At 52.7% G+C, this 14740-nt stretch overlaps 1 protein-coding gene across 1 annotated transcript; it reads right to left on the bottom strand.

Moving 5' to 3' along the window:
• Nucleotides 1-10523: 10523 nt before the first annotated feature.
• LOC109492654 lies at nt 10524-13523 on the bottom strand. Its single transcript, XM_023239364.2, has 3 exons — nt 13471-13523; nt 12318-12937; nt 10524-10736 (listed from the first exon to the last, which is right to left on the bottom strand). Exons 1-3 carry the CDS (start codon nt 13521-13523, stop codon nt 10711-10713), a joined length of 699 nt encoding a protein of 232 aa, XP_023095132.2. The 3' UTR covers nt 10524-10710.
• Nucleotides 13524-14740: the final 1217 nt, after the last annotated feature.

The raw sequence follows: 14740 nt of genomic DNA, 5'->3' as shown, positions 1-14740 counted from the left end.
TGGAGGAGGGTCGTCCTAATCCAGCATGACTGGGGTCCTTATATAAAGAAGACAGCACCACGTGAAGACAGGGACACACAGGGAGAACGCGCCGAGACGATGCCGGCAGAGATTGGGGTGTGCACCTGCCTGGCCAGGAGCGCCAGGGGTCGCCACCACGTCCGGAGGCAGGGAGAAGGCGAGGAAGGAGTCTACCCAGAGTGTCAGAGGGCGCTGGCCCCAGACACCTTGCTTTCAGACTAGCTGCCCCCACACCATGGGAGAAGACATTCCTGTTGTCTGAAGCACCCCCGTTTGTGTTGCTTTGTTACGTCAGCCCTAGGACATGAGTATATGGTTTACCGAACACACTCCCCCTGCCTGGTAGGCGATTACCCCATTTGATAGAGGGAACACTGGCCTCAGAGAGGTTGAGAATCTCTCTGATGTCACACAGCCTGTGTCTCTGAGCGGAACTGGGACTTGGGCTCTTTGCTAGAGTTCTGACCTCTCTGTTTTGTTTTCTTTTCTGATTGCTAGGAGACGCCATGCTTCTAGTGTGTGATGTATGTGATGAAAATGATCAGAAAATGATTAGCCACATTTCGAGGCATTTTTTAGAGACATTAAGTATGGCAACGAGGGGCACCCGAGCGGTTCAGTCGATTAAGCATCCAACTCCTGATGTCGGCCCAGGTCGTGATCTCATGGTTTGTGGATTTGAGCCCCACATCGGGCTCTGTGCTGATGGTGCAGAGCGTGCTTGGGATTCTCCCTCTCCCCTCTCTCTCTCTGCTGCTCCCCCCATCACACACATTCTCTCTCTTTCTGAAAACAAATAAATACACATTAAAAAAGTATGACAATGAGTTTTGACAAGTGCCTACGCCAGCATATCCCTAGTCATAGCAAGACAGGGAACCTTCCATCACCCAGAGTGTTCCCTATTTCCCTTGTTGGTCGGTTCGTGCTCCCCGACCCAGGGAACCGTTTCCTGGTTTCTGTCGGGATAAACGTGTTGCGGAACTTGGTGAGGAGGCACCCATGCTCTCCGTCTGCTTTCCTTCTGTGCGAGCGGCAGACCCATCCCTACCACTGGCTCCTTACTGCCGCTGGTGTATCTCTCAGGATAGGACTTCTTCACTCTCCATTCACTCTCCTGATGGCAGGCATCTGGGTGGTTTCCAGTTTGGGGCCGTTCTACTTAAAGTTGCGCTCAATCTTCCTGTGGATTTGTCGATATTGTTTCTTTGCTTTCGGGCAAGGATCTGGCAGAGAAGCTGCGGGGCCATCCGGTAAAGACACGGCTGGCTTTACGAGCACCCGAGAGGCCGGGCACGAAATGACGCGCCAAGCGCGTGGACGCGAGGGCGTGTGGCGGCCCCGCCTCGACAGCCCCGCCCTGCCCCGCAGACTCAGTGTAACCAAGGGACAGGGCGCGTTGTCTCGGCAGGTTGCCGCCCCGCTGCCAGGCGCAGGCACAGGCCTGGCACACTGGGTTCCATGGGACCACCAATCCGTCCGTGGAGCGGCGAGATCGTGGGGAAAGCTTTGCGGACGGGCACACGGTGTTCTGCTTAGATACAGAATTTGCTTCCTGGATCTCACAGTTGCCGGCGTCCCATGTAATTCAAGTCTCACGGGAGCTGCAGTAAAGGACGTGGGCTAGAGAAGCTCGTGGCCTTCAGTCCACCAGGAACACGCGCAGGGAGGCCCCTTGCTCTGCACCACACGCGACACGCGGCCGCGGGGGAGGGAAGGACGAGGGGCTGCTCCTCCCCCCCGGAGCCGGCCAGGCGCAGAGGAAGTGAGGTGAGGGGAGAAGGGTCCAGAACAGAGCTGGTTGTGCAGAAGGAGAAAGCCTGGCAGAATGAAGGCGCTCACCGCCCCGCCCAGGGCCTGCACACACTGGCTGTGTGCACAACTGCCAGAGAAGGGCCGTTTCCAAGGAGCACCGTCTGGCGGCAACATCCAGGGGGGAGGTGCCCGTCGGGGATGGCTCCGCTCACGTTTGCACACACGGCCTCGCCCATCACCTGGGGCCTGTCGGAGATGCCGCGTGAAGCTGATGCCTGGTTCCGGGTCTCCAAACCCCGGCTTCTCCCCGTGCCTGCCTCTTCCCCGTGGTGAGACACCTCCCTGCTACGTGGGCCGGGGTCCCTCGGGTCAACCACGTGCCCTGGGGGAAGGCGGGGCCCAGTGGCGTCATGGCAGCCTGTGAACTCCTTGGCCCGGGAATGACCTACAGTTGGAGCCGAACGTCTGCTCCACACTAACGAAGTGCGTGAACTTGGGCCAGTGCTTCAGCCTTTCTATGCCTCAGTAGATTCCTCCATGAAATGGGCTTTGCATCCACGAATATAATCGTGGATGATAGGACACGGAGACTGCCTCCCCCAGGACCCAGTATGTAACACGTGCTCCACCGCACTATGGACGCTTCTTTCGCTAATTTAGTGTCTGGAGGGAAGGAGCAGAAGGAAACTGGCACTTAGCTACACGATGCTATTTCTATCTTTACGGAGGTTGCCTGAGACAGGGCAGGTGCACAGCAGGTCTGGAACTTACCAGCTGAGACCCAGAGAAACTTGTTTAACCTGTTATTAAAAAATACTTCATACAAATTTTTGAATAAGTAACATATTCACTTTGTTTAAAAATATTTCCAAAGGGAAACATTGAGAAATCAGCACCACTTGTCTCCTCTCGCCCCTCCGCATCTCGCACCCCCAAAACAACTATCGTTAACTGTTTACATGCTTCCGGTGCTAATTAGTGCACAAAAGAGAAAATTAGAAACTTACATTTTAATTTTCCTCTCTTGATTTTTGTAAGGGAGAAGTTTGTATAATAGGCCCACTTCCATATGCTGCCTTGTAAAAATTAATTTGATCTACTTTGGAGATCTTTAATCACCTCTACACAGGGAAGTCTCTTTATTCTTTTATTTAAAAGTTTTAATTTATTTATATTGAGAAAGAGAGAGAGAGAGAGGCAATAGGAGCAGATAGAGAGAATCCCACGCTGGCTCCTCACTGTCAGCGCAGAGGCCGATGCGGGGCTTGAACTCATGGACCAAGAGATCATGACCTGAGCCGAGATCAAGAGGCTGACGCTCAACCGACTGAGCTACCCAGGCGCCCCTCTCTATCCTTTCTTACAGCTGCACGTACTCCACGATATGGCTGGATCATACTCTACTGAACTATTCCCCTATTTAGGGACTTTTGGGTTGCTTAATAATTTGCTGTCGCCAAAATCCTGCCATAAATAACCCAAAGTACAGCTCTAGGGTAACTTCCCAGAAACTGATCCCTGGGTCAAAGAGTGTCAGCACTTCACATTTTGATGGATGTTATGAATTTTCCTTCTGGGGGGAATTTCCACCAACAGTGGGCGCAGATGACTTCTCAGCCTCCGTGACACAAGGTACTCTTCGTAGAAATGTCTATAGGTCAGAAATACCTATTTTCGTTTCTCTTATTATGCGTGAGGTTGGACATCTTTCAATACAGTGAAGGATTCTTTGGTTTTTCTATTTTTTTAAGTTTATTTATTTATTTATTTATTTATTTAATATTTACTGAGAGAGATAGAGAGAGAGTGCAGGGAAGGGGCAGAGAGAGAGAGAGGGAGAGAAAAAAGTCCAGGCAGGCTTAGCACTGTCAGCCCAGAGCTTGACACCAGGCCCGAACCCATGAACCGTGAGATCATGACCTGAGCTGAAGTCAAGAGTTGAACACTCAACCAACTGGGCCACCCAGGCGCCCCTGATTTCTCTTTTTCTTGAAGCTATGGTTCATGTCATTTTGTAGTTTTCTATTGGGTTGTTGGTTTTATTAAAGTTATTTAGAGAAGTTCTGCAGTAAAATTGCAAATAGTTTTATTAGTTTTTGTTTTTCCTATGGTTTTAGAATTTGAAATTTAATCTTAATTTTGGAATGTAGAATTTTTGAAGTAAATTCAAAGTTTTCATCTTTTTAAAAATGGCTTCTGTATGTGGAATTGTTACTTTGAAAGTTCTCTGTCTCGAGACATTAGAGGAATCCCCCATGTTTTCTCCTGAAACTTTTATGGTCTCATTATTTATCTTAGACTCCATATGCAGTGATAGGCTGGAGCCTGCTTATACCTGCTCCCGAGGGCTTCAAATCCGCGGAGGACTAATTTACAGCATGGAAATGGGCAATGCTGCATAATCAGGAATTTAAAACTTTTTTTTAGAGTCAGTTATTAAAGCATTTGGGAACCCAGTCCTGCCTCTAATCTACTTAGATTTTTAAACAAATAATTTACTTGACCACTTTAGGGTTGGCGATCTCATCTGGGGCAGGAGGCGATAAATGGCAAGCAGCCATCATGCAGAAGGTGCTTGGCCAGGGCAGCCACTGTTGTCCCTGACACCTGCCATCAACCCCATGAGACACCCTCGTGGCCTCTTGTCACAGGCACTGGGCAGGCAGAGGCTTATCCACACTGCACGGCAGGGGCGGGTGGGGTTGGGGTGGGGTGGAACTGGCTCCCCATGCAGGTCCACGTTACCCCGGGCTCACTGGTGCTCTTTTTCTCTCAATACAGTGTCATGTTGAGGGCCACGCTGACCGTGTTGGGGAAAAACATGGTGTTGGAAACGTCGACCTGAGAGTATTAACAATTATTGGATTTTTTCACACCCTATTTTACCCCACTTTGGGATGGGTGCCTAGTCTTGCCTCGATGTTCAGGCAAGTGGGGCCAGCGAGGCGGCCAGGTGAGAAGCAGTCACAAGCGTTAATAGTACTAGAGCAGAGTCGCCCGGGGCGAGGGGTGGGGGGGTTCTCAGGTGGTTGAGTTGCTGACTCTTGATTTCCGCTCAGGTCATGATCTCATGGCTGGTGGGATCGAGCCCTGCATTGGGTTCTGTGCTGAGGGCGTGGAGCCTGTTTGGGGTTCTCTCCCCCACTCTCTCTGCCTGTCCCACACTCATGCTGTTTCTCTCTCAAAATAAATAAACTTAAAAAAACCGGTCCTGGTGCGCTCCCTCTCCCCTCCTGCCCGTGGTAGGGGTGACGTGGCAAGGGCGCCCTTCTCCTTCTGCCTCTGCTCACCAGGCACTGCCCAGCTGTGATGTTTTCTTCCTGTTCTGTTTAAGCGAATTCCCTCCTGAACACGTGTTGGGTGGAGGCTGGCGGTGCCAATGTGATGTTGTCGGAGCCTCGGACTCCTTGTGCGATGGCCCTGGGTGGGGTCGTCCCCTCTGCAAACTGTTTTGAAAAATTTGGGTAGTTCTCATAACAATGGCCTTTTACTTGTGCTGGCACACAAAAACCATTTTCCCTCTTTAACTTTTTTCCTTTCTTCAATCGGAAAACACGGTGGACACTTCATAGGAACTTTCCGACAAGAGCCCCAAACATTCCAGACACTGCTGTGCCCTGAGGCACCCGGCTTGGCCTTTCATTACTCTGCACCTTTCTTCTTGTCGCCCTCTCCGTCCACCTGGGGACTCTGGCTGATCTGCAAACACACACGTCATCTTGGGTCTGAAGCGCCCCTTCTCCACCAAGCCTGGGCTCTCTCGGCTGGATGCCCCCTGCACCTTTTGTCCTCTGCCTCAGGGCACCAATCCCGTCTCACCACCTGTTCACCAATCTCATCCTGCTACACGCTCACCAATCCCGCCCTGCTCATATTCACCAATCACGTCCCGCCGCACGCTCACCAATCCCGCCCTGCTGCATATTCACCAATCCCGTCCCGCTCATATTCACCAATCACGTCCCGCCGCACGCTCACCAATCCCGCCCTGGTGCATATTCACCAATCCCGTCCCGCTACAACGCTCACCAGTCACGTCCCGCCGCATGCTCACCAGCCACCCGCTCACCGTGTGTGTGTCGCGTTTTCCTCTTTCTCCTCTGTTATCAACTTCTTGAAGAAGGGTGAGTACTTTAAAAAATTTGTTTTTAAAAATGTCCCGACTCTGGCTTAGTGCATGTAAAACACTCTGAACGAATGGTTGCTAGTTGAGTGAATGCGTGAACACACACAAGACCTTTGCTGGCCAGGGAGAAAACAGAATGAAAAGCAATTAATGTGCTGTGAATTTCCTTTATTTAAATATTGGAGGTAATCCTGGTAAAATAAGATTCATCTTTCCCTGTGTTTTCCTCCCTATCTTGCCAGCCCTTTGTCTCCCTGGGATCTCTGAAAACATATGCCTGGGGCAAGGCTATTGCTGCTGTAACAAATCACCGCAGAGCCAGCGGCTTGCACAAACACACATTTATTATCTTACAGCTCTGTAGGTTTGCAGCCTGAGCGGAAATCAAGTTTTGTGTTGGGCTGCTTCCTTCTGGAGGCTGCAGTGGAGAATCGGTGTCCTTGCCTGTTTCAGTGTCCAGAGACTGTCACGTTCCTTGGCTGTGACCCCTTCCTCCATCGTCCATGTCAGCGATGGCTGGTCAGGCTTTCTTTACATCCCTCCAGGCTGCCTCTGTGGTCACATCTTCCTCTGACTCTCTTCGTCTGTCTCCCACTCTCACTTTTAAGGACCCTTATGACTATATTGGGTTCATGCAGATAATCCAGGATAACGTCTCTATTTTGAGGTCCATTAATTAGCCACCTTAATTCCATTTTTAAATCTTCATAGTCCTTTGATAGGTAAGGGAACATATTCAGGGTTTCCTGGGACTAGCACGTGGACATCTTTACAGGGTCGCTATTCAGTCCACCACAGAGCCCACAGACCTGGCTTGCTGCTTTGGGCAAAGCAGGAGAACACAGCCTTACAGTGAGCCAGCGCCACCACAGGGCATCGCTTAGCCTTGCCGGGCACTTGGGCACGCCTTACACACAGGTGTGTGATGTGAATTTGGAAGGGGGTCACTCAGTTCCAGAGTGGTAAAGCCACTCTTGTGTGTTCTGTATCTTCACCCTCATTTTCACAGAACCATGCAGAACAAGAACACAGGAATGTCTTCACTAAACTTGGACATAAACCTGGAGGTGCGAAAGTTGGGCACAGACCTGGGACAGTGGTTGTCAAAAAGCTTGATGCAGTTCACCCATCACAGATCTCCATTTCCCAGAAGATAACTATTTTGGTGGTAATAACGGAGTGTTGCATTGTTTTTTTTTGTTTTTGTGGGAGGGGGGTGATGAATGATTCAACTATTGGAGCAAGAAACAGTGGATGAAGCTTGTCTGAGCTAGAAGGAAATGAATTTTTCATGTCCACATTGGAAAACTATACACTAAAAAATATTGCTAATGCAACTTTGAATCACTAACCGCTGTCGAGTTTACAAAGTTCCCCATGAACACATTTACAAGTAAGTGAAATGTGATCATGTGAAAACAGGATTAGAACAAAGGAACTGCTCATAACAGCCTCTGTTCAACCTGTGGCAGAGTCCTGACATTTGTCTGAATTCTAGAACACATCAAACAGGACTTTCGAGCCAGATTTTTTAGTTAAATGCTGAAGTAGCATCTTCAGGACACTCTGGAAAGGTGGGAACTTTAATTCACAAATTTCCACTGAAGTCCCTCTTCGTTTCCTCTCACTAGATTACCAGTGATTGGTCCTCAGTCATATATAGAGTGAGTATCTACCTACGTGAGCATCATTTGCCAAGAGCCACTAAGGGAATGATTACTTCCTGGCTTTGCCCATAGGTGGGCTGTGGACACATTTTGAGAATCACTACTCTATAAGTTAGAAAGGAATAATTGCCGATCAAACCATAAAACCATAGAATTTAAGTGATGGATGAGACCTTAGAGTGTACCTTCTCCAGGAGCTCTTGAGCTGATTTGGAGAGGAGCCTGCGTTTTCAGCTGGCAGCCCCACCTGATGGTGGCTGGAAAGCACATGAAGAAACAAACAGATGGTTAGGGGCGCCTGGGTGGCTGGTTAAACGTCCGACTTCAGCTCAAGTCATGATCTCACGGTTCCTGGGTTCGAGCCCTGCATCATGCTCTGTGCTGACAGTTCGGAGCCCGGAGCCTGCTTCGGATTCTGTGTCTCCCTCTCTCTCTGCCCTTCCCCTGTTCGCGCTCTGTCTCTCTCTCTCTCTCTCTCTCTCTCTCTCTCTCTAAGATAAATAAATATTAAAAAAAAAAAGTGTCTCCACTTTTCCCTTCCATCTTTGCTGCCTGCGTCTTCTTTTCTACCAACACAGCACTCTCCACACCTTGGCTTGTCACGGACATACATGTGTTCCCGCAACGTATAGGCACATGCCAGCACACACATGCAGGCATGTTTTAACGCTAGTATAGATTACATGTTGTGTATTGAAGGTACTGTTTCAATACTCTGCGGTATTCTAGAAAGTTCCACGCACTCTGCCATTTGCACAAATGCGAGAATTTTGATCAGATTCCGTTGCTTCTCCTGATCTGCATCTGTAGGTTGTCTGACAGATGATCTGCGGGCAGCATCTACTTAAATGCTAACCATTTCAGGCACCTGCCTTCGGGATGAGGCAGCCTAGTTCATCACTAGTCCGATCATGTTTCTGGAACGTTTTTCTTCTGTTGGCCAGCCTTGCCCTTCTTGTGTCTTCTTGGCACTGGTCACGCCCTACAGGGCACAGGACGCGTCTGTGCCTCACGATTTACTATGACATCTTCCGAGCACTTGTAGCCGGTGAAAATCTCTCCCTTTTGTCTGCTTTTGCTCAGGCCACATAGAGGCCTCCACGGGGTGAAGGAAAGAAAAGAGCCCAGTTATGGCCTGAGCAGGTCACTTACTCTTCCTGGGCCTCAGTTTATTTGTTAACAGAGGAACAGTCTTGTCCTGCCTAACTCGAAGCGTGACGTGACTGACTGACGTAATGGTCATAAACAGCAGAGTCCTTTCTTGAAGAGAAATGTGAGACGTTGCCTGGGCTACCCCAGGTTCTTTCACTGATCCTCATGGTACCCACGACTGAAGTCATTACGCTGGATGTGGTGCCCCCATTCAGAATATAGTGGGACCGTTATCCCCACACTTGGGACACACCTCACGTCTCTGTGCTTCTCGAAAAATGGCAAGAACTCTACCAAGTTGGAAGCAGTCTTTACACAACAGGTAGAACATGTTGCTCTAAGACGTGGGCCTGCTGAAAACATCCATCAACTCACACACGTAGCTGCTGAAAGCTCGGTGTCAAAGCCATAAAGACCAGATGGGCAGAAGGCACGGTCCTGCTCTCGGGAGTTGATGGGACGGTTGAGAGATCTGCACACGAGACCAGACAACAATATAAGACACTGCCTAAGGATGGACGGGCCATCCGAGGAAAGCTGTGCAGCCTGGAGGCAGTGAATCTAGCCAGAAGACACAAAAGGGCCAAGTTCCCAAGAGAAATGACACTGGTCCGTAACAGGGCAAGGGACAAATGCCCTGAGTCAGAACAGACCTGTGCCGGGAGAGCTCATATAAGCACATGTGTGCAGAAAGTTGGGTGTTGGGAGGATATAGTTACAGGTGGGAAATTTGCTCCTTCCCCAGGTGTCTCCTAGACATGCTTTTGGGGACTGACCACTTAACTTTCCCCTGGGTCATTCATTTAGCCAGAATATATAACTTGACCATCCCCAGGGGACAGATGCTGGGGACATAGTGTCCATGTGTCTGTGTCTCCCTTTGAGGAACTCCCGGTCTCACTATAAAGAAAAGCACATACTCTCTGATTTTAGCATCACATACTCTCGGCCTCACTCATGTCCGGGGTGATCCTGGTAGTAATTCCTCGTGCCGGATGAGGGCTCCGGGAGGGGTTCACATAGCAGGTGGCATCGAAGCTGACTGAAGATGGTGTTCCTGAGTGTTCCAGAGATAATGCGGACAGGGGGCTAGGCAGACCAAGACGGTTGCCCAAGAGGCCCACGGAGATGCCACGTGCCCTGCGCCTGGGGGCGGTGCAGACCTCAGCAAGGCCCCGGGGCGGTGCCTCCTGGGCGTGTGGATTGAAAACCACCTCTCTTGGTGCTTCTCACGGGAGCCTTTGGTTAAAAAGCAAGGGATGGGGCTGAGGGACTTGGGCTGGGGTGGGGGCAGGGCTGGAAATAGAGCCTGGTTCAGCCTGTGTGGTGGTTTTCAAAAGCATCCGCAGAGTCTCTCTCTTCCTCCCCACCGCCGGACAGTGGGCTGGACTCAGTGATGTGCTTCTAACAAAGAAGACACAGGCAGAGGGGAAGGTGTGTGGGTTCAGAGACAAGGCCATTAAAAGTCCCCACGGTTCCTCTAGGCATTCTCTCTGGGATCATGCATGCTGCGGTTTGCCGGGTACGTGTCATGCAGACACTCAAGTGACCCTATGGAGAGACCGTGTAATAAGGACCCCAGCCCTCCAGCCACCCGCCACGGGAACCCTCAGCTCTCTCAAGCCGTGAGCCAGAAACACCCTGTACTAACCATACCATGGTTTTCTGTATTTTCTGATGTTTTGACATCGGGGGCCTTGCTGACCTTGGAGATGCTGCCCCTCCCAGGGCTGGCCAGTTCCTAGAGGCTGCCAAAGTCTTCGTCCATTCGGGCCACTGCAGTAGAATACCACAGACGGGGGGCTTATAAACAACAGAATTTATTTCTTGCCGCTCTGGAGGCCGGGAAGTCCAAGATCAGTCCAAGAGGTGGGAGCCTTTTCCTGTTCCTTCCTCTGTGGTCCCGCTCTGCAGGCGCAGCGTGGCCTCCTCCCGGGATCTCTGAGCACAGCTTCTCAGTGGCGGCTGCTGTCTCCTGGTCTGCTGGCCTCACCACACCTGGATACAAATAGCACCTGCATCCGAACACATGCCCGGCTCAACTCTTCTGGAAACTGTGATCACACGTGTTTGTTGTCTGAAGCAGTTAAGTTTTGTGGCAATTTGCTATCAGTAACAGCTATCTAACACAGCCTGTGAAGGCCTACAGGTTTAGAAATTAGGGAGATACCGTGGTTTTTAAGGGGAGCCACGTGCTGAATTTTTTATTAGAAAAGGCCCCTCTGGTAGCAGAGATGGTAGGAGAGTATGTTCCCCCAGGACAGACAGACCCATGTGGCAAGTCTGACGCTTTATCTTGTTAATACGACAGCCTCAACCCTGTGGTCGGAGTCTATAACTTTGTTTTTTAATGTTTATTTTTGAGAGAGAGAGAGAGAGAGCGAGTGGGAGAGGGGCAGAGTGAGAGGGAGACACAGAATTGGAAGCAGGCTCTAGGCTCTGAGCTGTCAGCACAGAGCCCGACATGTGAACCCTGAGATCGTGACCCTGAACACAAGTTGATGCTTAACCGGCTGAGCCACCCAGGTGCCCCCTGAGTGTAGAACTTTGAAAAGAATGTAGAGAGGGTTTGACTGATTTTTTTTCAACTTTCCAAAGCATTCGTTCACCAATGCCTCTCATGGCAATGTTTATTTTCCCTGCCAGTGTCATCCCAAGAAGGATCTGGTTGACAGGGCATGTGGGGGGCTCAGTTGGTTAAGCCTCCAGCTCTTGATTTCTGCTCAGGTCATGATCTCACGGTTTGTGAGTTTGAGCCCCACATCAGGCTCTGCGCTGGCAGTGCAGATGGAGCCTGCTTGGGATTCTCTCTCTCTCTCTCTCTCTCTCTCTCTCTCTCTCTCCCTGCTCCTCCCCTGTCTGCACTCTCTCTCTCAAGAATAAACTTAAAAAGAAAAAGAAAGATCTAATGTGGGCAAGTGCCCCTTCTCACCTGATTTTCCCCATCAGTTTGAAAAGTCCAAACACTTTGTGACTCTTTCCTTCCCTGCGGCCTTTACCTTGTTTGTTGAGTTTAGGGACCTGAGAAGGCCACACCCCACGGTGGGCACTGCAGGCGTGGGCAGGGGTGGGGTGGGGTGGGGGGCACCTTCAGAAAGTCTAGGTGGTTAGAGATCAGGGACCAGGACCCTGGTTTGCTGCACTGGGGGTTGAGCCGGCAGCCTCTTCATGCGTCCTGCGAGGCATCCCCTCCGAGGACAGGGCTGAAGCAGGCCGGGTTTCTCTGCAGGAGGGGGAGTGGCCGGAGGGCCTGGCCACCTACACGCAGGACAAGCTCGTTAAGTGCCCCGGGAGCTGCCTTCGCAGGAAGGCTCAGCAGTAGCCTCCTTCTGCTGGTCGCGGGGCGCTGGCTGGTCTGGGGGGGGGCAGTGAAACACTCCTAGTTCTCCAACACCTGCACCGTAGCACGTGAGACGGTACCCGAGCAGGGAGTTTTCATAATGGTAGTAGTAGAATAATAATATCAATAGTAATAGAGTTTTCATAATGGTAGTAGTAGAATAATAATATCAATAATAATAATAATAATAAAGCATCAGTCCATGTTGTAAGCACGCTGAGGCAGGGAGAAGTACGCTCAGAATTAACTGACTTACAAATGGCACAATGCCATTTTCTTGGACTGTCTGGAAGACAGAAGTGTGAGTCTGCAGGTGTCTCTCCGGGGTGCCCTCCGGGGAGGCCCGCGAAGGCTGCGGGGATGTCCAGGGCGGGGCGCGGGGATGTAAGGTGGCGGCTTCTGACGAGACAACCCAACAGGACTTCGTCCCCCTTCAGAGAACTGGCTCGCATCTTGCTGGCCGGCGCGCAGCCGCAGGAGGATCCGTCCCCTAGGCACGCGGGAGGCGACACAGCAGGGGCGGCGGGCACCACCCAGCCTTCCCAACGCAGGAGGCGGCTGTTTGGGGAGAAACGCGCCAGCGGGCGCTTCCGAGTGCGGCCTCCGGCTCTTAGCTCCTGCCTGCCCACCTCCCCGCCCCCGCGTCGGCCCTCGTCCCCGCGCAGGGACAGGATCCCCCGGCGGCAACGAGCGGCGTCCTCCCCCAGGCCGGACACCGCCCTCCCTCCAGGTGGCAGCACACTCCGCGGAAAGCGGGCGGAGCCTCCCCCAAACCCGCGCCCCGTCCCCAGGGGGCGGCTCCGCGGACGGAAGGCGGCCGTTCCAGTGGGGCCACCGCCGGCGCCCCCGCCCCCACCCCCACCCTCCGCGCTCGCGCTTGCGTGCGCGCACACACAGAGAAGCACACGCGCATACAGAAGCACGCGCACACAGAAGCACACGCACACACGCGCTGTTATGGTCTGATTGCAGTGTCCTCCCCAAGTTCACGTGCTGAAATCCCTCCGTGTGACGCTATTTGGGGGAGGAACTTTGGGAGGTGATTCGGGTCAGGTGGGGTCGTGAGAGGATGAGCGTTCCAATCAAGGAGATTCCCTCCCCCCCCACCCCCCCGCGGAGCTCCCGGGGCCTTCCACGGGGACACAGCGCCAAGTCTGCGCCAGAGGGGGCCTTCCCGGCCCCCCCATCCTGGACGGCCGCCCCCAGACGTGTGAGCGATGCGGTTCCGTTTGTTCGTGAGCCACCCTGTCCGCGGAGCCGCGTTCTAGCAGCCGGCCGGCCAAGGCGCCCACGGGCCGCACGCTCACACGTGTGCGCACCCGCAGACTCACTGCTCACGCTCACGGGTGCGCGCGCACCCGCAGACTCACTACGTGTACTCACACCTACACACACACCCGCAGACTCACTGCACATGCTCACACGTGCACGGGGGCACACGCACACTCTCCTGCCGGCACATCCCTTGGGCCACCCGTTCTGTGGCTCCGAAGGTTAGGGAAGTAGTCCTCTGGCTGCCCCGCCCTTGGGTCGGTCTCAAGCGTGGGTCAACATCTCCTGAATGACTCATCAGCGTATTAGGTGACACAGGAGGAGGCATTTTGCCTCCTGGCCCAGACCAGAAGGCTCGGGCTTGTCAGGGTGACGTGGGGGTGCTGCCCGGTGCCCCCCACACCAGCTCTATATGAGGAGACTCCGGCTGGGAGCCCTGCTGCCCCCACTCTACACCCCCGGGTCTGCCTGGATGTCCCCTGGGGGGTCGCGTCTTTGGATGCACAGAGAGTAACCAGGGAAGCCAGAAATAATGAAAACTCCATGGGGGGGGGGGTGCCTGGCACCACCCTCTGAACCTGCAAACACTGAACCACGTGACCATGGCCCTCTGGATCCTAATTCTCACAGCTTCTTCTCTGGCCGCTGCTGCACACTTTATCACTATGATAATGGGCGCCTGGGTGGCTCAGTCGGTTAAGTGTCCCACTTCGGCTCAGGTCATGATCTCGCAGTTAGTGGGTTCGAGCCCCGTGTAGGGCTCTGTGCTGACAGCTCAGAGCCTGGAGCCTGCTTCAGATTCTGGGTCTCTCTCTCTGTCCCTTCCCTGCTTGTGCTCTCTGTCTTTCAAAAATAAATGTAAAAATATATGTATCACTATGATAAAGTGTCCCTTAGTTCAGGGCCATGAGCCAGCCCTGGAGAGGAGATGCCAGTAAGACCCTTTGAGCCTGGGCACTTCCTGGGTGGACTGGGGAGTCAGGGACAAGGCCTTGGATCCATCCAGGGGCATGTCCTCTGAGTGGAGTGACATGGTATTCTGGGCCTCGCAGTCCTCACTTGGAAAACGGGGGTTGCAATAGTTTCTCTGTTCGCTGGGGGCGGCTGAGACACAGTGCGGCAAAAGGGGGGCCGGACAAGAGAGTTTACTGGCCTGGTTCTGGAGGCAGGAGGTCTGAAGTCAAGGTGTTGGCAGGGACATGTGCCCTCTGCAGGCTTTGGCAGAGGACCTTCCACTGCTGGGGGCTGCTGGAGCCTGGGTCCTCCTGGGCTTGAGGCCCCCGCCCCCCCACCCCCCCACCCCAGCCTGTGCCTCTGCTCACACAGCCTTCTCACTGCCTCCGTTTCCAGTGTCCCAGTTCGTGTCAGGACCCTGGCCACTGGATTAGAGCCCCTCTACTCCAGTAC

The sequence above is a fragment of the Felis catus genome, chromosome A1, assembly GCF_018350175.1.
Source record: "Felis catus isolate Fca126 chromosome A1, F.catus_Fca126_mat1.0, whole genome shotgun sequence".
Taxonomy (NCBI): Eukaryota; Metazoa; Chordata; class Mammalia; order Carnivora; family Felidae; genus Felis; species Felis catus.
The sequence above is the reverse complement of the archived record's forward strand: the minus strand, read 5'-3'. Positions and strand labels throughout refer to the sequence as shown.